We start from the raw sequence: 25,891 nt of genomic DNA, 5'->3' as shown, positions 1-25,891 counted from the left end.
TAAGCAATCGGGGTTAAGTAACTTGCTCAAGGTTACACGGCCAGTTATTTCTGGGTGTGGTGCTGAGTGTCTGAGCCCGGGATTCGATCCCCAGGTCATCCCGACACTGGAGCCGGTGCTCTTACTCGCTGAGCCACCTGGCCGCCCCCTTAAGCAAATCTTTACCTTTATAGATCATGCTTTTTATATTCCTCATTCAGAGGCTTGTTGAGAGGAAACACTTTATAAACCATAAAGTATCAGATTTTATATGTAATTGCTAAAATCACCTCCTATTTTTCTATGTATGTATTTGTGAATGTACATATAATGTTTATGTGTATACACATATGTGTGGAAACGCATACATGTTTATCACAGCATAGTTGCGTCGGTTTTGAAGATGTTTTGTCCCCTAATAGAATGTGAGTTTTGTGAGGGCAGGGCTCTTTTTGCTTTTCTTTATAGCCCCAGTACTTCGTTCAGTGCCTGGCACCTGCAAGAACCTCATTAATAAATGTTTGTTGACTGGGTTATTGGCTACAGGAGCTTCAGCCTTGCATTTCAAGCCCTCTGTAATCTGATTCTCACCGACCTTTCCCTTCTTATTTCCTGGGGTTTTTCTTTAAGCATCCTCCATTTCAATCATCAGGATGACCTGCCTTTGAACAGTCTCTGCCTTTGCATAGTCTCACTGTGGGGTGGGGAAGCACCAGCTGCACAATTCTGCCTTGTGGAATCAGTCCTTTACTTCATTCGAAAACACAGGTCAGAGGGGCAACTAGGTGGTGCAGTGCATAGAGTACCAATTTTGGAGTAAGGAAGACCAGAGTTAAAATCCAGCCTCAGACACTTACTAACTGTGTGACCCTGGGGAAGTCACTTAATCCAGATTGCCTCTACCCACCTCCCCCACACCCACTCTTGGATCTTGTCTCATAAATGTGGTCTTTCTGGATCTCCATAGTTACTAGCCCTTTCTCTTTTGAAATTACTTTGTATTTCTTTGCATACACACTGTATTTGTTTGCTTGTGAACATGCTGTAAGTAGAATGGAAACTCCTAGAAGTCAGGGATTATTTTATTTCATCTTTCTATTTCTAGAGCCAATCACAGAGCCCTTCACATAAATATGTGCTTGATAAATGTTCTTTTTGTCACTGTTGTTGAATTGCAGAAGCTTGATCTTTGCTTTATAGGATTGTCCAATAGAGACAGTGATCACAGGGCTGTCCACTCAGTGACATTTCTAGTGTTCCCCATTTTTACAAACATGAGTAAATATCTTTCCCTTGGTTTGAGTAGCTATACAGCGGTATATGCCTACGCAATTCATTCTCTTATTCGTGACTATCTTTGTTTGCAGAAATAACATTTTTGTAATATTCTGTCAAAATTGGGTAAAGATCATTTCAATTTTTAACTTCTGTTTGAAAAGGAATCCTTGCTTGACAGTCTCACTTTGAGTAATAAAGGGCTCATAAGCACTACAAAGGAACTAACAGTAGAAGGCATATCTTTAGAAATGATAATATTAGTGGTATACAATAAGCCCATCCTCTCTAGGCAAGAAAAATATGTATACTTGGTAAGATCCGTAATTTCAGGAAAGGAAGTCTTTGAGTTTAATTACACATATGTGAAAAGAAGAAAAAAACCCTAGTTACCCCTCCCCCACTAAAAATACCAAGGGGTGTGTTTTCATAGCCCATCATCTCCCTTGAATAGCTTCAACTAACATTCATTATTATAAACAAGAATTTGAGCGTTCATAATCTGTGTTTATTTGTTTTTGCTAGTGTAGCACATCACGAAAACATGCAGGGCAGCTTCCAATGCAGATATCCTATATCTGGTAACAATAATTTGGTGTAGCAAAGGAACAAAGATCTCAGAGCGCCTTAAGAATAAAAACTAAAGCTAGAAATCTGCATCAATATATTTATATATATATATATATATGTATGCACACATACACACATATGCATATGTGTGATTACACATTCAGAGGGATAGGGATGTTGTGATTTCACTGGTATAGAGAATTCCCAAGGGAGGAAATGCCCTCTAAAATGCAGGCCCAAAGTGTGTCCAGAGGTTAAGGGATTGTGCATTTATATGTATTAGATATTGATATAAATATTCATACCTACTTGTATCTGTTAATGATTTTATATATATATATATATATGCCTCTGCATATATGAATATATGCACATACATTTATTGGAGGCAGTTAGGTGGGTTACTGGATAGAGTGCTGGGCCTGGAATCAGGAAGATCTGAGTTCAAATTTGACCTCAGCCACTAACTAGCTGTGTGACCCTAAGCAAGTCACTTAATATCTGTTTGCCTTAATACACTGGAGAAGTAAATAGTAAATTACTCCAATATCTTTGCCAAGAAAATCCCATGGACAATATTGATGTGCTATTTTCCACAGAGTCAGACATTACTGAATGACTGAACAAATTTTATATATATATATATATACATATATATATATATATATATATAGGCCGTGACATTATAAGATAAGGGAGTATAGGTAGGAAGCTAATAACATAGAGAGAAAAGAATTCATGAGGGTTTAAATTAGAGAAGGGACCAGGAGAACAGTTGTAGGGCAGATTAAAACATTCATCAATTCACTGTTTTCATTCAACAAGCATTTATCAAACACCTGTTCTACATTAGATATTGTGCTCTGACATATATGTATATATACATATACGAATATATATATATATATAAAACCACAGGTTCTGCATTAGCAATTTTATTAAATTTGTTTTACTAGAGATGTATGAACAAATTCTCCATTGATCTCAGTTGCAAAGCCATATTGAGCAAAATCAAATCTATTCATTCACATTGTCAATTTTATCTCAGTTTCCTGGGCATGCAGTAAAGAAGTGCACCAGAAATTCTATCAGCCTCATGAATATAATTGGTCTTTGAAACCCAGAAAATGGAAGAAAAGATAGCTATTTGGTCTCTTTCCTTTTTTCCAACTCCATAAGGCAGTAGATCCAGATTCTTATTTCATGAGGTTTTTCTTTAACCACCCTCCATTTCAATCATTCAGGCTGATCAGAGTTGTATACAACATTCCTTCCTCCACCTTTACATAATCTCAATGTGGGGTGTGGAAGCACCAGCTTCACACTTCTGCCTTGTGAAATCAGTCCTTCATTTCATTCAAAAACACAGTTCAGAGGGGCATCTAGGTGGTGTTTTTCAAAGCTAGAGGATGGAGTGGCATCACAGGAAATATCACAATACTGTGTATTTCAATCTGTTTTACTTTTATAAATAAATGCAAATTTTAAACAATGACAAATCACTGAAGTTTTTTCAATGGCAGAACATCTAGCAAGCCAAACTAAGTTTTAACAGTAAACTTTGTAAAGGTAAAAATCTGGTAGAAGATTTTACTTTCATGGATCATTCATAAGTGGAACATTTTAAATGGAATTCAGCCTTGTACATAATTATAGATAATCCATATGAAATTTTGAGTGTCAGAGATGAAGGTTACAGAACATCAGATTTGGAAGGGACCTTTGAGTTCAACCCATACCTGCAAGAGAATACTCCCCAATAACATCCCCAGTGAGCATCGAGAGTTACCTTGAAGAAATCCAGTTGTGGGGAGGGAGAATGGGGAGGAGTGGACTTGTGAGCCACCTCCTTCCATTCTGGGATGTTCTGAGTGTTAGGGAGTTCTTTGAATCAATGCTAAGCTTGCCTCTGCAGTTCCCACCCACTGATGCCGGTTTTCTTCCCTCTGGGCCAAGCTGAACAAACTCAATCCTCCTTCTGTGCGCTAAGTCTTTCAGTACTTGAAGATGAATAGTATCCTCTCCATTCCACCCCCAAGTCTACTCTAGGGGAAATTTAAGTGATAGCACTTTATACAGCAAGAGCTCCTTTGCATTCAGTATAACAGCTAAGGTTAATGGAAATGTTATAATATTTTAAAGGTTTAAATGCTTTTCATTACCAAAGACTCTCATTGTGCAATATAAAGCCATGAATTCACAATATTCTGAACTCTAGATGAATTAAAATATGCAGAAACAAAGGAAGGGAAGTGAGCTACCAATAATCACTCAATTGCCAAATCCAGTGGTCTTTTCTAAGTCCTCATTCTTCTTGGACTCTCCACAGCCTTTGGCTTCTCTCTCCTGGTTCTTCTCCAACGCATCTGAGTACTCCTCTGTTTCCTTTGCTAGATCATCAACCAAGTCTTCCCCACTATCATTGAGTGTCCCACAAGGCTTTGCAATGGGCCCTAATCTCTTTTCCCTCGTACAACTTCCCTTGGTGATCATATTGTCCCCAGTGGATTTAATTACTATCTCTAGCTGGATAATTCTTAAATCTATTTATCCGGTCTTAATGTGTCTGCTGATCTCCAGTCTCACATCTCCAATAGCCTATTGGACATCTCAAACTGGATGTCTAGTAGACATCTTAAAATCAATGTATCCAAAACTAAATCTATTATCTTCTTCTCCCTCCCCCCATTCTCCCTCCCTCCAAACTTCTTTACTAACATAGAGGGTAGTATCATTCTTCCAGTACCCCAGTCTCACAACCTAGATGTCATCCTCAACTCTTCACTTTTTCTCACTCCCCAACTCCCATATCTAATCTGTTGCCAAGGTCTGCTGATTTCACCTTTGCAATGTATTTTATATATGCCCTCTTCTCTTTGATTCTGCTACCACCCAGGTACAGGCCCCTGTTATCTTATTCTTGGACTATTGCAACATCCTACTAGTGGGTCTACCTGCCATAAATCTCTTCTCAATCCAATCCATCCTTCATTCAGTCATTAAAGCGATTTTCCTAAAATGCTGGTCCAATCAGGTCACCCTTCCTCACCTCCCTTAACAAACTCCAGTGGCTCCCTATTACCACTGGAATGAAATACAAAATCCTCTGTTTGCTATCTGAAGTCTTTCATAACCCCATGCCTTCTGCTTTTCATTCTTTTTACAATTTATATATTTCCCCAAATACTCCTAAAACCAGTGACACTGAGGTCCTCGATGTTCTACAAATAAGACACGACACCTCTTGGCTCTGGGAATTTTCTTTGGTTATTCCCCACCTGGAACTCTTTCCCTCTTCATCTCTGCCCACTTCATAACCTAGTTTCCTTTAAATCCCAGCTAAAATCATACCTTCTACAGGAAGCCTCTTCTATTTTCCCTTAATCCTAACACCTCCTTTTTGCTAATTGTTTCCTACTTATCTTGCGTAGAGTTTGTATACATTTGTTTGCCTCTTGGGCTCTTTGAGGGCAGGGACCATCTTTTTCTTTGCTTTGTATCCTCAGTGCTCAGCACTGTGCCTGGTAGATGTCAGACTCTTAATAAATGTGAACTCTTTGTCTGACTGACTAATTTTATGGTAGAAAGAATACTGGCTAAAAGTAAGAGACCAGAGACTAGGATATTGACAATGATTTTCTTTGTTCTTTCGATTCTTCAGTCTACTTACTACTTACTTTACATCCTCAGGATGTACAATGGGGCAAACAATGATGATAATATTGACAACTGCAATGATGAACATACCTGCTGACAACCCCTTAAAAAGAATAATATAAAGTTTTCTTTTCTCTAAAAAAAATGAATGAAATAGAAATAAAGTGACATCATGGAGGGAGATTTTGAATAGAATGAGGCTTTTCACTGGTTTCCAATACCATCTTTGTATAAATTAGCTTTTATCTCACTCTACATATTAACATGCAGTAATTGTGTATGTGTGTTCATGGAAGTTTTTTGAGTTCTAGAGAAGAAATATTACAAATTCAGTTTTTATTTATAGCCAGATTAATTTTCTAAGAGCATAGCTCTGATCACAGCCTTCTTCTAACCCCAAACTATAAATGGTTCTCAATTATCTTAATTAATTAAAAGGATGAATGTAAGCTTAATCTGGAAAGATAGGTAGGCCCCAGAATGTGAAAAAGGGAACATCTAGCTTTGATTTAAAGACCCCTTAGGAAGGGAGAAGCCTCTCTCAAGGCAGCTCAACGAACATTCTACCAGCTCTAATTATTAGAAAGTTTTTCTTCTAGTGAGTCAAAATCTACCTCTCAACAACTTCCACTGACTGTTTCTGCTTTTGCCATCCAGGGCCAAGCAAAATAAGTCTAGTCCCTCATGGACTTGACAGCTGGTTAAATACCTGAAGACAGGTCTCTTACCCCTCTGTACAGTGCCAATGCAATATTCACAGAGCCAACAGTCACTGTAAATATACCAGCATGGTGCTCAATGACAAAATATTACAGACTCTCCATATATAAGACAGAAGCAAAAAATTTATTCAGACAACAGAAAACCAAATATCAAAACCAGTAAGCTGATTCCATCATAGTAACAAAGAAGTTAATAAGCCACAACAGCACAGAGTCATAGCATCCTTTAACCTTTCCACATACCAACTTTTGCTCTCAAGCCTGTTTCCCTTGAATGTATCTTCTCCTCCCAACTGTGTCTAGCTACTCTGACTCCCAGCTTCCTGTGGGCTCTGCTCTACCCTTCAGCAAACTCCTCCCACCATAGCTACATGTGATTACAATTAGCTTATTAGGGGGGCAGAGTATATTTTCAAAGCAGGGAAGGTCTTCAAATTCCCTTAGGCTTATTATGGGGCAGGGAAGATCTTTAAATTCCCATTACCATTATACCCTCCCACTCCTCACTCCCAAGTCTTCTCCAGGCTAAGCAAAGGTGAGTTACTTTGACAGATCCTCTTTGGAGTCTCAATCCCTTTCCTTCCTAAATTCACTACCCATAATTCCACCTGTTTTAATCATGGGTGACAGGGTCTGGGGGCTGGTATTCCAATTAGTACTTGTTTAGTTATCTCTAATAAATCACCTGGGTTAGATTCTATGATGACAGGAAGGAACTCTTTGGCAAGAAAATGTAGGTGGAGAGAATGAAAATAACCCTTTCCAAATAGACGCAGCTTGTGTTGTCCTTCAGCAGCTTTGTACTCTACCTGCCCATTGTCACTGCTGCAGTGATGAATTATACCTTTTTGACATCTACACAGAACCTCATTTGTTACTTTCTTTGGGTTCTATGCATCACATCAAAAAGATAAATTTGGACCTTTTAAACAAAACAAAACTCCTACTAGAGGAAGAAAATTCAGCAACAGAAGAAAGAAACAATCCAATAAACCCTCAGGAGCAAGGCAAGGTGAATAAAGTTCACTGCCTTTGAACCCAAATCACTATTTGGGTTCAAATAGCTTACTTAGAGGGCCTCCTCCTACCAAGGAAAGGGTCAAAAGACAAAAGGGATGGACAGGGCCACAGGAGGACTGTTTTGTTTTGTTTTCTTATCACAAGAGAGAGTTCATTCTGGAGAAAGGTGGAAAATGATTGATATAAAGACGAAAAAGTATCAGTAAAATATATTTTTATGTACAAAATAAAATGTTGGAGCCCTATAAATATGAGAGGTCTCTAACATATCTTCATTGTAGCAGTATATGAAATAGCTGCAGCAATAAAAGGGAAGGTTTATTTAAAATTTTGCCAATTAGTCAAACAGCCTTCAGGACGAAGAGGCAAAGGCCAATAATTCAAGATATTTGAGATACAAAGAGGTAAGATAATTAATACTGATGGGCTATATGGTCTTGGACAAGTCATTTTCCCCACCTCTATCTCAGTTCCCCCCCTACAAAAAGAAGAATTTGTAGTAGAGGGCATATCACTCTCTTTTGAACCTAAGAGTGTATTTTTGGATTACATGTGATTTTCTTTGGAGAAATAAGTTTATCTTTCAGAGAATATTTCCATCCAGAAGGGTCAAACAAATGACATAAAAATACGCTTTGCCATTCCTAAACACCATAACTATCACAAAACAAAATGAAGGTTAAAAATGGCCTGGATAATTAATTAACCATCTTTCCTCACCCTTACCTTTGCAATGGTTTCATGAAGGTTGAAGAAAGGATCCAATTCTTCAATTTCTGCAGCCTGTACAGGAAAAAGGGCCTCGGAGAGAAAGCTCGGACCCTGTGACAAATCAGAAGAGAAGCCTTTAAGACTCTTTATTGATTTTGTTCTTCAAGTATATATTGGATTTCCTTTAAAGTTTCAAAAGAACTCACATATTTTAAGACTTTTTTTGCTGATTTTAGAACTTCATTTTACTGATCTAATTAACTCTTTAAAAATTATCTTCAAAATAAATATCCCTTTTGTAGAATTCTTGATGCTATTACAGTAACTTGTTGGCCAAGATGTAGGTTTGACACACCTTTTTCTTGGCCAGAGGCAATCATTCTTGACAGTTCCCCTTTATCCAAGCAAAGATGCGAATGTAATGTCTGCTACCTTTGGTACAAAGACAATAGACAAGTCCCCACGTGTCTCCTCAATCTACAATGTATTAGGTCTTAACCCAAGAATAGTACAATAGGCCTGGTATAAAAATGGTGACTGGCTACAAAATACCCAAGTGAAGGAAAATATTACATTAAATTCTAGATATTGTCAACATAAACTTGATACAAGAAGTGAAAAGAAATTTAGTGGATTTTATTTTTATCCTGGGTCAGCAAATGAGTTGATATATTGTTACCCAAAGGAACTATAGTACAGTAGATCACCCATGAATATCAAGTTGGAAAAAAAAGGATTAGTGAGACAACAAATAAATTATTTTTTGGCTTAATGAGATGGACCAAGAATCAAAGCATCCCTATGGACTGAAGAAGAAAAACTTAAAAAAAAAAGAAGAAAACTTCAGAGCTATAGATTGCAACTCTCAGCAATCCAGGGAATTATTATTATTGAACGGTAAACAACAATGATTGCTTTTTTAAGGAACCATTTTTCTCAGTAGAGATCATATACCATTAGAGTTGGGGGAATACTTAGAGGTCTTATTTAATCCCCTTACTTTATAGATGATAACATGAGCTGAGAGATTGATATGTCCAAGGTCACACATACAGCTAGTTCCTGGAAGAGTCAAGATTTGCTAGTCTCTTTTAGTAAATAGATGAGCTTCATTTTTTTAAGTGGTAGCATTTTAATGCAACAATTAACTGAATTAGATGCTTTTAAAAGTTTGTTCTCAGAAAAAATAAGGAAAAAAACTTTAAAAAATGAACATAGCATATAATCCTTACTCTATCCCCAGCCAGCTATTTGACCTTTCATGAAGATCTTACTCATGTCATTGGACAAAATAGCACCTGCTCTATTTCTTGCCACAAGATGGCTAGGAGTAAATTTAAGTGAAAATGATTTGTAAACTCAAGGCCCTATAGAAGCCAGTAGAATGGAACGTCTTCGAAGGCAGGGACTGTTTTTACTTTTTTTCCCTCTATATGCCTAGCACTAAACACAGTGTAGGTAATTACTTATTAAATTGAAATAAATAAATTTGTAAAATTGCCATCATTCTTCTTAACCATCAACAATAGGATCATGGACGTCCAGATTTAAAAAGGACTTCTGAAGAAGTCTAGCTCAATACTTCTACCCTGACTGACTCAGAAACTGAGGCTCAAAGAGCCTAACCCAGGTTCCTACAGAGAAATGACAGATCCAGGATCTGTCTGATGTCATAATGGATAAAAACCAGGCCTCAAAGCCAAGAAGATGTGGGTTAAAATCTCACATCTGACATATACTGGCTATGTGACTCTAGAAAAACCACTGATCCTCTCAGTGTTCTAGGCATCTAAGACTATTCTACCAATTCCATTAGTTTCATCACTCAGAGGTTCCCTGTACTAAGGAAATCCCAAGTCTAAGACTAATCCCTCTCTTCATCTTCTAAAAAAAGAGTCAATGCTATATATATTTGTTATATATGGGTACATATCACATATATGTATATGTATGTATGCATGTACATCTAGACATCTTCCCCTATAGTTTGCTTAAACTTCCCTTAAATTTACTTAAGTTTTCAAAATGCAAAAATCAAAACCTGGCCCAATCCTGAAGGGTTTGCTGAATACGATGGAAGGGTTATTTCCTCACCTTCAGCTGTCATCCTTCTGGGAACATGCTGGTTGCAGCATCACCTTGGCTTCTTTTGCAAAGCTCTGACATTGCTGACTCTTTCATTTACTTGCTTATCTAAGTCATTTTGGTGCTATTAACTTTGATCATCCTGCTATTTGTGTCCTGTGAGCGTACAGAGTGACGAGGGAGCTTAGTGCTCTAGTCCTGGTCTCTGTCAGGAAGGACCTTGGTCCGGGTCCACCTCCAATACTTACTAAGGGGTCTAATCTTAATCCATCAATCAATCAACAAGCATTTTAAAAATAAATAACTCTAACAATGTGCTTTGTTGTTAAATCAACACAGTAAATAGAGAAAAAGTATAAGCAAAAATCATAATGGAATGTAATTGAATTTATGGAAGACTGAGCTGCACCTCAAAGAGGAGACATAAGAATGTACATCCCCAGTTCTGCAAGGGCGAGGGGGCCCATGTCAATGAACACTGCTTTTTTTTTCATTTGTTGGTTACTTTCACGGAACCCTTGTTTTTTGTCATAAGAGACAGATCCCTGGGAAGGATGGGGTAAAGACCCTGCAGGACATAAATTACATAAAAATAATAGGTAACAATAAAATTTTACCTTATGAAAAATCAATGGGAATTAATTATTTTTATAAATAGTACAGTTAATTCTATTCTTTTCCTTGATCACATCCATTCTACAATTCAATTTCCTCAAAAACAGGTGAGAAAACCATGGCTCAGAAAGTTTATGTTTTCCTTAAGGTCATATAGCTCCTCTGCCTGGATCATTAGCCTGTTTTAAAGAACATCTCTTATAAACCTAAAATGTACTTCGTAGATATGAATTACCATTGTTGTTTTTCATCTCCAAGGTCACACAGCTGGCTGCTGGTCCACCTGGAACTTGACGCTAGGTTTCCTGATTTCCTATTAGCTCTTTTCCTTACATCTAGCTGGTGAAGAGGTAGACAAGGTGACTGAGTTATGTTCTGAACAGCTGCTTCGTGCATTCTAGTGAATGCTCTACTCATGGGCCAGAAAATTACTGCTGATTCTCACTTTGCTGGTTTTCTGTGGAAATCTGGGCATGATGGATGTTGGAAGGGGGAGCATGTCCATACACTAGACCTTTTTCTGCCTTGATTGAGACTCTTTAGTAACCATCCGCAATGTGGTGTTTTCAGGGTGGAGCTCTGTGCTCTCCTTTCCATTTCCCGATCTACTCCTCTTATAAATGCGCTCCTTTGGAATCTACTGAAATGTCAATACATGTGGGCTGTTCCATGGGTGTTTCCCATTTTAATCATGGTATTTACCTATCTCAGTGGTTTGCACCTGTTTTCTTGAGTGGGTGAATGCACAGTGAGCCTGTCATGGGAGTTGAAGGATGGATAGGTGCCAAATTTCCTTGCTTCTCTCCATCAATTAGAAATCAGAACAAAGACTCATAGACTGTTAGGTTATCATCTACAAATAAACTGAGGTCCACAGAACTCCAATGCCTTGACAAAGGCTGTTGGATCTCAGATTTATCACTGTAAGGCTCCACAGAGGTCAGTGACACAATCTTTCATTTTTCAAATGATGAAAACGAGTCTCAGGCTAGTTAAGTGTCATGACAGTTATGTGTCAGAGGCTGCATTTTAACCCAGGTAGCTAACAGGAATGCCCATATAGACCTCTTGATTCTGAAGCAGTGATGATGATGGTGGGGGGGGATAACAATAACATTGGCATTTAACAGAGTATCTTACAGATTCTAAGAGAGAAAGCATGGTGTAGTGGCTAGAGAACTGACTTCAGAGTCAGGAAGACCTGACATGTTATCTCTGTGACCCAGGTTAAATCCCTTAACCTCTCAGTGTTCTGGCAATTCTCTAAGTAGACAAGTAGCAGAGCAGTCAGAACAGCTAGGTGGCACAGTGGATAGAGTGCCAGGTATAGAGTCAGGAAGACCTGAGTTCAAATATGGCCTCAGACTCACTATTTGTATGACCCTAGGCAAGTCATTTAACCCTGTTTACCTCAGTTTCCGCCTATGTAAAATGGACTGGAAAAGAAAATGGCAAACTACTCCAATATCTTTGCCAAGAAAACCCTAAATGGGGTTGCAAAGAGTTGGATATGACTGAAATGACTCAACAACTCTAGCAAAGCATAGCCCTTGCCCATCTTCATTGGTAGATGCAGTTTCCTAGCTGGGAACTCCCTATATCAGTGAAATCACAGGTTCTGTCCTACCCACTCTACTCCCTGACTGCCCCCCCCAAATGTTTCTCTAAAATACAACAGAAAATACATTTCTACCAAAACTCCAGGTAAGAATATTAAAGTCATAATTCCTACACTCACAATTCAGTTCAAGAACAATTTCATAGTCTCCATTTTTCTGTGTTTATTTAACTGGAAGTGACTTGATAAAGCCCATCATCTCATTTTGGCAGGAGCAAGGCTGCTAATTCCCAGTCATAGGTTGTGGCCATAAGGTCATTAACCAGGTATAAACAAATCATTGGGAGAGGGATGAGGACGAGAGAAAATTTTGGAAAGAACAAAAAAACCCCAATAACTGACCATGCATGTTTCAATCTCTGCAATCTGGATCAATATAGATCAGTCTTTCAATTAAACTTTAGCTCACCATCACACCAATTTTTCAAAATGAAACTCATTATTTTGTTCATAAAAAGTCTATTTAGCTCCAATCCTGAGATTTAAACCTTCTTACTCATGCCTTTGCTGTATCACAGACAATTCCTTCCCAACAGTTAGTGTACCATGCCTGCTCCTCTTGAACACTTTGAAAACTAGTAAGAAACTCCCAGCCAAGACAAAGGAAAACTGTAGCTCAAACCCTCTGTGCTCACTCACTCTCACCCCTCCTTACTTCATCTGGAGAAGAGAATGCCCATCCATCCTCAAATTCCATATTTGAAATGGAAATGTCCAAAGTTAGGGATGACAGCAACAGCACAGTCCCTCGTGGAATGGAGCAAGTTAATTAGGACCATGACCCTGGAAACAGACCCTCCCCAACTATAACCAGAGCAAGGGCAACTGGAGGCTGGGTATTGTTGGTAGAAAGGTAGACCTTTGTGTACAGGAAAGAAAAGGAGTGCTTTGAACCTATTTTTTTCCCAATACTATAGTTTTTTTTTGCATGTCATTTTTAGAGCCCAGAAATGATACATGGTTTTCTCTTTGTTGAACAGATTGAAGGCAGTGCTACTGCTCATATTGATTGGACATCATGCATTTAGAATTAGCAGGGACTTTGGGAATATCTACTTCAAGTCTCACTACTTTCTTACTTTCAAGGAAAGCAAGTCTCAGAGAAGGAATGGGTTACCTGACTAGTTAGCAGGTAGAGGTCTTCTGATTCCCACTTTGCCATTCTTCCTATTAGACTATATTGTCCCTATTCTTTCTCGACAGAATGTAACTTCTTTGACTATTTCATTGTTCTCCGCCTATCAAAGAGTTCAGGATAGGTATTTAATATATACTACCTGTTGATTGACTTATTCAGCAGCAGCAGCATAGTTACCATTCATATAACCCTTTTTAAGACTTGCAAAGCATTTTCCATGTCCTAATAAATTTGATCCTCAGTTCAAGGGAGGTGTTTTTATTATCCTCATTTGATAGCTGAGGAACTGAGGCAGAAAGAGATTATGTCACTTGGCAAGGGTCACAGAGTTAGTATGAGAACTCAGGTCTTCCTCTCTCCAAGTCCACTCTACTACCCAGATTATCCATGAAATCCCTCAGACTTCTCCTAAAACATTCTTCCTCAGAAGAGATAATGATGGCAAGGAAAGAACACCAAATCTGTAGACAAGACCCTGGTTTCAACTCCAGCTCTGTTGTTTACTAGCTGGGTGGCTTTGAATATGTCACTTAACCTCACTGAGTCTCATTTTCCTCACCTGCAAAATGGAAATAATACTAACAGTACCTAACTCACAGGTTTGTTGAGGGTCAAGTGAGATAATGCCTGTAAAGGCCTGTTGTACTCTGTAAAATGCTATCAAAAACTCAGCTCTTTGAAATAATTATGGTGTTACAGAATGCTGGACTAGTAGTCAAGTATGAGTTATACTTCTGCTGTTTACTTTCTATGTGACCCCAGGAAAGTCAATTAACCCTCTCTGAGCCTCATGTGGAAGTGGTTCTATAACCACTTCTTACTTTCCCAGGGTGGTTGTGAGGGTCAGATGAGGTAATATATGGAAAGTTTTTCACAAAAACCAGTTTTATATTTATCATTATCCTAATTTCATTTCTAGATATTATATAGAATGAAGTAACTTGTTGAATTGGTGGCACAACAGCCGACAATTCCTGTTGCTTTTTGCTCAATTCTCTTCAGTCTCTAGTGGTTACAAGGCTAGCTGTAGTCCAGGGAAGAGAAGTGCTATTATGGGCAAATACCATCTCTCTGCCTTATAGAATTCCATCTTATAATTTATTATTGGTAATGACTAAACAAGTTAATTCAAACAACTCGTTGATTTCAAAAGGGATGATTGAAAAACTTCATTGGAGTTTTCCAAGTTTCCACAAAACAAACAAACAAACTTGTTCTGTTCCATAAGATAACTCATTTTGCCCACACTATTGACGAGTTTGTTAAACCTTTGGAATGTCAGTGGCCCAGTAACCCTATGTGAGGCTCGAGGGAAGCTAAAGGTACCCCAAGATCCTGCCTAAAATTTAAGGAAGCTTCTTCCCATGCCCAGTGTCTTCCACTAATTCACAATAAATAAGGAGAGAAATATAGCAGGGATTTTTAAAAGAGTTTACAAAACACATTATTTACATAGGAAACTTAAGGGTAGTAGATTTGGATTCAGTGAACTGTATTCAAAATGTTGGATCTGTGTGACTTTTGGCAAGTCATTTATTTACCATGGGTCTCAGTTTCCTCATTTTTTTTGGAGGGCAGTTGGGGTTAAGTAACTTGCCCAAGGTTACATGGCTAATTTTTTTGTGAGGGTGTTAAGTGTCTGAGGCCGGAACCGAACTCAGGACCTCCTGACTCCGGGGCCAGTGCTTTACTCACTGCACCACCTAGCCGCCCCAAGTTTCCTCATTTCAAAAAGAAGTAAATAAGACAAGATAGGGACCCTTCTAATTCTAAACCTATGATCCACTTCCTAAAAGTAAAGCAGCAAAATGTTCTTACCAAACCACAGTTCCTGATAGGAAACATTAAAAGTGACACATTGGAAAGAACACTGACTTTAGAATGGAAAGTTCTAGGCTTGAATCCTCTCTCTGCCTTATTATTATTATCATTATTATTATTATTGAGCTGATGATGATAATGAAAGCTAGCCCTTATATATGACTTTGTAAAGTTTAAGATTTTTAAAGTGCTTCATAAATGTTACCTTATTTGATTTTTTCAACATCCCTGGGAGCTAAGTACTTTTGTCTCCCACATGTTAGAGTTAAAGAAATTATGTAAAAACACTTTACCTGTCAGCCTCAGTTTCCTCATCTGCAAAACAATGCTCAATAAGTACAGAGCTGAAGGACCTTAAAGATCATATAGTTCTATACCCTCACTTTATATAGAGTTAGCTAGGTAGAACAGTGAAAAAAGTACAGGACTTGGCAATCAGGAAGTCCTGAATTCAAATTTTGCCTCAGATACTTCCTAGCTGAGTGACCCTATAAGTCACTTAAATGCTATCTGTCTTAGTTAAAAATAGGGATAATAATAGTGCCTACTTCACAGTGTTTCGAGGATCACAGGGATTAACATGTAAAGTATTTCACAAACTTTAAAACACTCTATACATTCTAGCTAATATTATTGTTAATGAAGAAACTCAGGCAGAGAGAGGTCAATTGCCGTGCCCAAGGTCACAAAGGAAATAAATAATAAGTCAGGATTTAAACTTAAGACCTTTCAGCTCTAGGTCCTACAAGGATTTGTGACAAAGTGCTTTGTGAAAGATCAGATTCTTGTAGGCAATTAACCATCAGATCTAGAATGGGGAAGAACCCTAGAGCTCATCCAGTTTAATCAAATTAGTTGATAATGAGTAGACTTAGAGCTTCTCCTTGGAAAACACTGAGGAAAATGTGCAAACCTAGATGCTTGATATTTTAATAAACCACAAGGCCTGGAATCATGTTTATGAATATAGATTTAAAACCTTTCGTCTCTCTCTGTTTAGTCCCTTGTCTCTGACCCCTAAAATGCGATTTTTATGTCTTGTTGTAGGTCCAGAACTGCTGGTAACTTGGGACTTGGACAAATCAGTAGGGGGATGAAGCATGATTAATTGACTTTGCCCATTCTTTGGGGAAGATTAACATAAAAGAAATTCTCTCCAAAATGAGCAGCACAAATTCCAAAAGATGGGGCCTTTGGCAAAACAGGGTCCTCATGGGAAGGCTTTGAGTAAATTTAGCAATTGCATTTGTCCCATTTCAGGGTGTTTTTGCCTCAGGAAAGTTTTCTGAAGAACATCATAGCTCTGACCTGCACTCAATGCTTTTCTCAGGGTTGCATTTAATCAACTGTGAAAGCAATGAGAGATCCAGGAGTGAGGGCAGGAGAGTCTAAACATGAGGTCAAGAAAGGAACAAATGCCTTATTCAGCTCCTGGTGGGGGTGTTCGAGGCCTTCAGTGGCCTTGTAACTAGGAGCATAATGGAGATTCCCTTCAAAGCTTTCACCTGATAACCACATGCTGCTGCTTTTAAAAACAGGGGAGAAAACAAATCCTAGAATATTAGCCACTCTGCAAAATGGTGGTTCATTTTATTGATATCTTGGTCCTACCTCAAAGTCAATGACAGAGGTGGTATAGCAGGCTGTAGAATACAAAACTGGAACCTTCAAACACTTAACTTTCTCCTCCAAATTGCTCCTGGCAACCTCTTCCCATGTGCAGAAAACACATAGCAATATGTAAATGATTTTGCATTTGTAGGGTTACAGTTCCATGACCAAAAGAGTTTTTTTTTTTTTCTTATCCCTAAGGACAATAAGATCCATCAATTTCTCTAGTCCCCTGTATACTTCCATCTCCCAGAAAAATGTAAATTACTTGAAGACAACCTCACTTAAATCCAATTCATGGGTAAATCAAGAAATCACCCCCCTGAGGCTACTGGTCCTCTTCAACAATTTAAAGATGGGCAATTTTTAATTTTGCCGTTGCATGCCCAATACCTAGCATAGTGCCTGGTACAGGGCAGACATTTAATGAAGATTTGTTAAATGGACTTAAATTGCATGCCAGATATGGTAATGTTACTTCATCCCTCTCCAGCACCTAGAACAGCACCTGGCATAGAGTTGTTGTTGTTATTATTCAGTCATGCCCAGCTATCAATGGACCATACTGTCCATTGGCAAGGTACTGGAGTGGTTTGACATGTCCTTCTCCAGCTCATTTTACTGAGGAGGAAACTGAGGCAAACAGGTTTAAGTGACTTGCCCAGGGTCATACAGCTAGTAAGTGTCTCAGATCAGATCAGAACTCAGGTCTTCCTGACTCCACGCCTGGGTATCTATTCACTGAGTCACCTAGGTTACTTTGACATATAGTAGGGGCTTAATAAATATTTGTTGAAAAACAGTGAGAAGGATTACTGGGAAATACTAAAAACAACCATTGTTTTCCTTCAATTTTCAGTCTTGATCATTTTTTTTTCATTCTTTTTTATAGTGATTTATGAAGGCAAATCCACACAATATTTCACCAGGCAAAAATGTTGTGAAATGAATAAAAATATATTAAAGCAAAGAATCATTATGGTAGACCCCTCTCTCTCTCGGCCCACCTCATGATCTTAGAATTTAAATCACAGATTTAGAGCAGAAGGGGATCTCAGAGGTAGAAAATTTTACAGATGAGGTTAAGATTAAGGTTATACAGCTAGTAAATGGCAGAGAGAGAATTCAAACCCAGGTCCTTTGACTACAAATATGGTACATTCTCTACTATGCCACACTAAAACAGGTTTGATTTTTACTCTCTCTTATTTTTCAGAATTGTTTCTCTAGTGTACTAAGTTTGACTTCAAAGAACTCTCCAAGTATCTGGAGAACAAATGTCTCTTCATGTATTGATTTGAACAAATGCATACAGGGGCCAAACACATCTTCATTTGTGTTCCAATTACATCCTTCCTTTATTTTCATTCCAAAATCACCAGTTATCTTAATTGTCCTCTGGAACCCTGGAATGACCATGAAATGATAAAGACCTTGATGTTTTATTTTTCAGACAATGGTTCACTTCTGATTAAACTTCGATTGAACATTAAACTTTCGATCTTAAAACAAATTGCCTCCTTTTTCTTTTTAATTGGTATCCAATTCCTTTCATCCCTTCGGTCTCCAGGTGGCAATCAATTGATTTATGAATCAACTGAAGGAGGATTGAAATTGTAAAAGAAAAAGAAAACTATTTTACTTTCTATTTTTAAAACTAAAGATTAGAACTGTTTCTGATGCATTTTCTACTTTTAAATATATTATATATTTGTCATGATTTTTATCTTAAATCTTCAGTGACTTATCCATGGGCATATACTACCATCAACAGAATATCAAGTCTAAAAAAAGACTTTTGGTTTGAGGGAGAAATTTGGGCTGATTACATAAAGTTAAGAAATTTCCTGAAAGTAATCTAGTTTATTCTTTTTCCTTCTGTGCCCACCTTTTTGCCCTTTTTACTATTGGCTCAAGATATACATATTGATAGGCAAACTCTACAGGCTGTCCATATGATAGTCAACAGTCATTCTTCATCCAAATGGTACTTCTTGTATGGATGGTTAGGTCAAACAAAATTTGTTTTTCCTTTTTAAATTTTTCATCATTACAAATACTTTACATCTGGATTTTAAAGTCAGAATCACATCATGCTGTCTTGTCACTAAACAATCTCAATGAAGTCAATGGCTCTTAAATATACTACTGGACATGTTGGATGAGATTCTCAAAACTAACTAGCCATAGGCCTGTGTAGCAACTCTAAGACAGAATTAACTTCTGCCTTCAGAGTAATGAAGATCAAGGTGTACCTGTAGGTATAAGGATCCCTATTACCATGGCCCAACTCTTAAATGATTACTTCGGCAACAAAGAGGATGGCGCTCTGATTCCTTTTTCTCTGCTCTTGGGAAGTATTAGGATTCCACCCCAGCCCCTCTATCTGGAAAAAAAGCTACTGATGTCCGAGAATATTATTTAATGTAAATCTGATCAGAGAAAACCAAACAAAGCACCTATTAAATCCAGAAGAGCTGACCAGAAAGGTTGCAGCTGAATAAGTAGGCCTGAGCTGCTCTAGTTTACAAGGCAGCTTAGGTCTTCTAACTTCAGACCAACTATAGCCAATGGTCTTCCCTAACTCTTTTGTCTATAGGCTTCAGCAGTGTAGTCTATATCAGCTCTTTGGTTCTAGTCCTTGACAGTCCCCTACTAGATTCCTGGGGAATCTACTTCAAGACCTTTGAGCTAAAGATGATATGATTTGCTCTTCCTGTTTGAAGTGATCAAATAAACCTCACCTTTCAATGCTTAAACTTCCATAACTCAAACTAGTAAGCTTAGGATCCTGAGATCAGTCCAATGCTTAGATGACTGACCCAACTATTCTAGTAAGATACCTTCCTTTGGTTTCAATAACATCTTGGGTCCAATACAATTGAGTTGCACCCAATCTTGGGTCCTTATACAGAACAGCAACTAAATAAGGTGACAGAGAACATTATATATACAAATATATTCACACATACATAGAATCTTACAAATGTACACATATGTAAACATAAGTAGTATATATGTAATATGCAATATATAAACTGATATAAAATACATAATGTTCATTACATTGATATATGTAATTATATGTAATACATATGTAATATATGTAATAACATTATGTGATATGTGTAATATATTTATATACAGTGTGTCTATGCATATTCATGCATACACATACGCTTGTGTGTGTGTGTGTATATAGTCTGTCCTAAGATCATCCTACCTTCAGTGTTTTCTGCTCATTAGTATCTCTGCTTTTGTTAACTCTCTGACCTATATCTTTGAATACTAATCTCTTGAATTACTGTACCTAAACTTAGAGTTGGGAAAGACTTGAATTCAAACCTCACATCTGACACTTAGGAGTTGCATGTCTTTGTATCAGACAGTGAACCTCTCTAAATCTCCTGAGGTTTCTCTATGTCTAAAATGGAGGATAAAATATTCATAGTCCCTGGCTCTCAGAGTGCTGGTGGGGCTCAAATAGAAGGATGGATTGCAAGTGCAGTAAAATTCAGTCTATCCATTGCACAGTCAGTCAATCAATGGATAAGCATTTGTTAAGCGCTCATGTACCAAGCATCGTGCTGAATGCTACCATTTTCACCACAAAGGATAATACCATCCCTACTCCTAGCCAGATTGGGTTTCTTGTTCTTCTTCATACAGGCTGTTCCATCACTCATCTCCAATGATCATGCCCCACATCTGGAATGTACTGCCTTCCCAACGGGCTGCTTCTTCCTTCAGGACTCAGATCAGGTACACCCTTCTACACGAAATCTTTCCTGAACCCACCCTTAGCTACTACTGAACTCCCCAGGCTATCTAGTATTTATTGTGTACAGGTAGACCTCTTCATTAGAATGTAAGTTCCTTGAGGGCAGGGGCTATTTTTCTTTTGTCTTAGTAACTCAGTTTTAGCACAGTGTCTGGTGCATAGACTGTTTTGAATAATGCTTGCTTATTGCTCATGAAATGAGTACTAAGAAAACACAATTCTCCCTGGTATAGATGTTTGTAGTACAGAATGAGCTTCTCAAAGGAGACAAAAAGTATTCTAAGAAGGGCTAAGGAGATCATCAAAAGGAAGCTTGGGGGGGGGGAGAATAAAACAGACATTTCTCCCATTCTCTGGCAATAATGTCCTCAATCACTGAACAGAGTTGCAAATAAAATCCAGTCAGAGTAAACACCAAAGTGCATGTCTTTCAGTGAGCTATGATAATCTGCAGTAATAGGTGTTGGATGGTCCAGGTACAAAAAAGAACAATACCTAACCCAGGACGGTAATAAACCTTACTTTAGTTCTTATGGCACTCTTCATTAATAATCATGATATCAACCCATATTTCCATGGAACTTGAAGGTTTATAAGACATTTCCAGCCTGGAAAACTGAGCTTTCTTCTTTCCTGTATGAAGATGGGGGACCATAGATATGGCATGGACTAGAGAGCCTGAGATACTATTTCAGGTGACTTTGCTCACATACTCGGGGTTTCTAATCCTTATTCTTACTTTAAAAAGAAAAATTTCAGCGGGTGGGTTTAATAGGAGATGGAACATCATGTATGAGGAACAGCAGTCAAGTAGGTCAGTATGGCCAGGCCATGGAACTCATGAAGTAGAATAACGTACAATAAATCTGGGAGAGGCAAGTCTAGGGTCAGAGTTTGAAGAACTTTCTTCGCCAAATAAAATAACTTAATTATTTTATTCTAGAGTCAGTAGAAAGGTATGGAAACTTCTTGAGCAGAGGAGTGACACAGATAGACCGGCACTTTAGCAATATCCATTTTCTATCTGTTAGGAAGATGAACTGCGGAGGGAATAAAATTGAGGCAAGGAGATGACCTGGGAGGCTTCAACAATATTTCAGGCAAGAGGGAATAAGAACCTAGTGTGGTGGTTGTGTGAAAGGCCAGAGGAGGACAGGGGTGACAGAGAGAAGAAGGTAGAATCGCTAATATATGGATAACTGACTGGGTATTTTCTGAAGTCTGACAACTTCTCAGTCTCCTTTGCTGGTTCATAATTTCTATCATGCCCCTTAATTAGGGTGTTCCACAAGTTTTGCCCTTGTTCCTCTTCTTCCTCTGCCCTCCCGGTACCTCATTGCCTCCTGTGAGTTTAACAAACATCTCTATGCCTATGGCTCTTAGAGCTATATATTCTTCCCTGAGTTTCAGTCCTCTATGACTTCTTGGGCATCTTGGGCATTTTAAATTGGATGTCTTGGAGACATCTCAAGCTCAACCGATAAAGAGCTCAAGTTGTGACTTTAAATCTTCCCCTGTGCCCAAATTCCCTAGGATGATCAAAACCCCCATATCACCACACTTCCAGTCTCCCAAGCTTGTTATCTTGACATTATCTTCCATTTCTCACTTTCCCTCATCCCATTCATCCAATTACTTGCTGAGTCTCATGTTTCTACCTCTGTAAAATCTATTCCATGAGTCTCCCTCTCTCAACAAAAGAGCTCTGGTTCTTATCACTTCTCACCTGGACTATTACAATACTCTAATAATTGAGCTCCCTGCCTCAAGTCTCTCCCCATTTTGACAACACATTGCTGTCAAAGTGATTTTCCTTAAACGCAGATCATGCCATATGACCTCTCTATTCCCTGTGACACTTGTTTCCATTCCAAGAGTTTCCTCCATGGATGAAATCCCAGGTCCAGTCTATGAAAAAAATAAATCACTATATGCCAGCTATCATTATTGTCACCCTAGCCAATGGTCTAGAAGTAGAGGATTTTCTATCAAAAGGAAGATTGGACCAACAAGGGTGAATGATATTGTAGTCCATTATCACCATGGCAACATATGGTATAAATAAAAACAAACAATCCCCTCAGTTCTATGTAGCCCCTTTCTATGGTGATAGTAGCAGGAAAGAGAGCAGAAGGTGCAAAGAATCCTCTGGAGAAAATGTGTGTCAGCAGAGAAGGGGACTGAGTTTGCACCAGCTTTATGGCCCTCAGTCCTTGTTATAATACTGCTAAAGTATTGTCTCATCTGCATTCAAGGAAGCTGCCAAAGCCTGTCTTAGCATGAAGGAAGAAGACATATTGGGAAGGGAGATAAAAAGGAAAACAGAACAAAATCCCTTCTTTTGTCTGCACTGCAGTCAGAGGGTGTGTATGCAAGAGCATGTGTGTGTACGTGTATCTGTCACACACACGCATACACACATGCACGTTGTATCTCTAATGGATTTACCCTCTTCAATTTATTTTAAATCAAGCCCTGGCCACATGACTCATTTTGCAGATGGATTGATTAGTTGTAATAAATTATACATTATGAAATAAACAAATGCAGATGCTCAAATTCATATTTTTAGTGGACCAGATATAACTGATTTAGGATAAAAGAATGAACAATTTTTGTTTTTGAAGAAATGTAATCAGCTGTGGAAAATATTTAGCTCAATCACTATCTTTCTCCTGAACCACATGAAAAAGGAATACATTTATGTCCAGGTAATCTGGTTTTGTTCACAAAAAAACGGAATGTTGCCAATACATTTTCATTCTAGCAAACCAAGCTAATCTGTAGGAAACTAGAATCAACAATGAGTAGACTTGGGTAAAAATCAGGGGTCAAGATTTTAACCATTTAATGTTTCTGGGACTCTTTGATAAATGAAGAGTTTGGGATATTGTTGTTTACCTACTCAGTCTGACTTTTTATGACACCATGGACCAGAGTACACTGGACCCTTCTATGTTCCGCTATTTCCTGAAGTCTGTCCAAGCTCATGTTCATTGCCATGACAGGAGATTGGGATAGACTCAACCTAAAGCCCTATTTTGATTTGAAGTCCCTAACCCTTACAATATTCACCTATGTATTAAACCATGTGTCCTACAAAGTCAGAATATAACAGAGTTGGAAGGGATATCAGCAGATGTCTAATTCAACCTCTACCTTAACAGGGATCTTTATTATGAAATGCCTGGGTTTGGAGACCAGCAAAAATGATGTAGGAGTGAGTTGGAGAATCCAGCTGTCTCCTATCAGTACTCCAACAAGGAACAAGCAGGTTCACAAAATGAAGTGGTGACTGGGAACTCTGAGATGAAACAATAGTGGTTCCTGTTTCCAGTCCAGGTTAGCAAGGATAGACTGAGTCCTGTAAGTACTGAGGAAGTCATTCAGCCAGGAAGGCCTATGCAGAGCCTCTAGTAACAGGGCTGGGACCTGTAACTATGTATGGGGCAAGGAGCATGGAACAGTGGGTAAGCCTGATGCCATGCTGCTATGGTTCCAGACTGGGATCTTAGTTTCCTATTTGGGACAAGGGCTGGAGCCTGCAGCTGGATATTAAGACAAAAAGTATAGACTGCCTTTAAGCCTACAACTCTATTGCTTAAACCCTGAAGCATGATTGCAGGGCTAGAACCCACAAGAGAATAATCAGGGAATTATTGAGGGAATGAAGGATGAACCTTCAGAGTCTTCTAGCTAAGAGAGGCTGCGGACATTAGCTGTCTACTGGAACTGTGACCAAGGGCAAGACTACTGTTTTGACACTGAGCTTCAAATTGGGTATGTTTTGTTCAGAAGGGGGTCTAAATAAGACAGTTTGGGAGGGCAGAGCCAAGATGGCGGAGTAGAAGCACGACCTTCCCGCTGCTCCAGCTTCTACCCTCTCCAATCCATGTAAAAAGGGGACTCTAAACAAACTTTGGAGCTGCAGAAGCCACAAAATGACACAGAGAAGCTAACCTCCCACTGAGGACAGCCTGACAGGCTGGCAGGAATCCAGCACAGCGCTCTGGGAGCTGAGCCCAGCCCCACACCGAAGCATTAGCCCCAGGGCGGGCCTGATCAGCCATGGCCAGAGGGACTCCAGATCAGCAGCAGCTGTGGCAGTTTTCAGATTTATCAACACATAGATGCGAAGGACAAGGTGAGAGGCCAGTGCAGTCTGGACTGTGGGACCAGTAAGTGGGAGTGCGTGGCTTTTGCCCCCCGGGGAGAGAAGCTGCTGAGATGCCGGCACAGCCAGCCAGCGCCACATGACAGCTTTAGCTCCTGGCCTGCAGAGTGTAGGGGGAGCAAGCACCAGTCTGAGGGGTAATCGTTCATGCTTTAACCTGCTTGGATCTGGATTGCAGTCTAGGGTGGAGGTCCTGGGGTGTGTATCCACCTTGCCAGAGAGTGTGAGACCTCAGAGAGGGCACCCATCTAATGCCTCTGGCAGCTGAGAAAACCCCAGCATTTGGGACGAAAGCTCCCCTATCTGGTGGCAGAGTCCTACTGTGGCAAAAAGCCCAAAAGTCAAGTAATTGAGTGGCAAAATGATCAGGCAAAAGAAACAAAGCAGAAAAAAGATTCCAACATTACACACCTATTTTGTGGACAAGGAGCAAGGCATGGAACAGGAGGAAAACAGTGAAGTCAGAACTCCTGCACCAAAAACTTCAAAGGAAAATACAAGCTGGTTACAGGCCATAGAGGACCTTAAGAAGCAGATAAGAGAGGTGGAGGAAAAATTGGGAAGAGAAATAAGAATGATGCAAGAAAATTATGAAATGAGAGTCAGCAGCCTGACTGAGGAAAATAATACCTTAAAAAACAGACTGGCTCAAATGGCAAAGGAGGCTCTAAAAGGCAATGAGGAGAAGAATGCCTTAAAAAGTCAAATTTGCCAGATGGAAAAAGAACCTCAAAAGCTCAATAAGGAGAATCATTGCTTCAGAATTAGATTGGAGAAAATGGAAGCTAATGACTTTATGAGAAATCAAGATGCTGTTAAACAGATCCAAACAAATGAAAGAATAGAAGGCAATGTGAAATATCTCATGGGAAAAACCACTGGCCTGGAAAATAGATCCAGGAGAGATAATTTAAAAATTATTGGACTACCTGAAAGCCATGACCAAAGTAAGAACCTAGAAAACATCCTCCAGGAAGGAGATAACTGTCCTGATGTTTTAGAACTGGAGGACAAATAGAGGTTGAGAGAATCCACTGATCACCTCCTGAAAAAGATCCCAAAAAGAAAACTCCTAGGAATATTATAGCCAGGTTCCGGAATTCCCAGATTAAGG

The 25,891-nt window shown here is 38.9% G+C and overlaps 1 protein-coding gene across 10 annotated transcripts in view; it reads right to left on the bottom strand.

The window, feature by feature from the left end:
• NAALADL2 (N-acetylated alpha-linked acidic dipeptidase like 2) overlaps positions 1–25,891 on the bottom strand; it is a 1,484,638-nt gene that overhangs the window by 182,261 nt on the left and 1,276,486 nt on the right. For all 10 annotated transcript variants that reach the window (XM_069083604.1, XM_069083606.1, XM_069083602.1 and 7 more), the window contains one exon: positions 7,950–8,045. In XM_069083604.1, the coding sequence (XP_068939705.1) occupies positions 7,950–8,045 (96 nt within the window). The remainder of the gene's footprint in view (positions 1–7,949; positions 8,046–25,891) is intronic.

This window comes from Petaurus breviceps, unplaced genomic scaffold, assembly GCF_028583685.1.
Source record: "Petaurus breviceps papuanus isolate PSGF00001 unplaced genomic scaffold, PetGlider_PUasm1.0 173, whole genome shotgun sequence".
Lineage (NCBI taxonomy): Eukaryota > Metazoa > Chordata > Mammalia > Diprotodontia > Petauridae > Petaurus > Petaurus breviceps.
The sequence above is the reverse complement of the archived record's forward strand: the minus strand, read 5'-3'. Positions and strand labels throughout refer to the sequence as shown.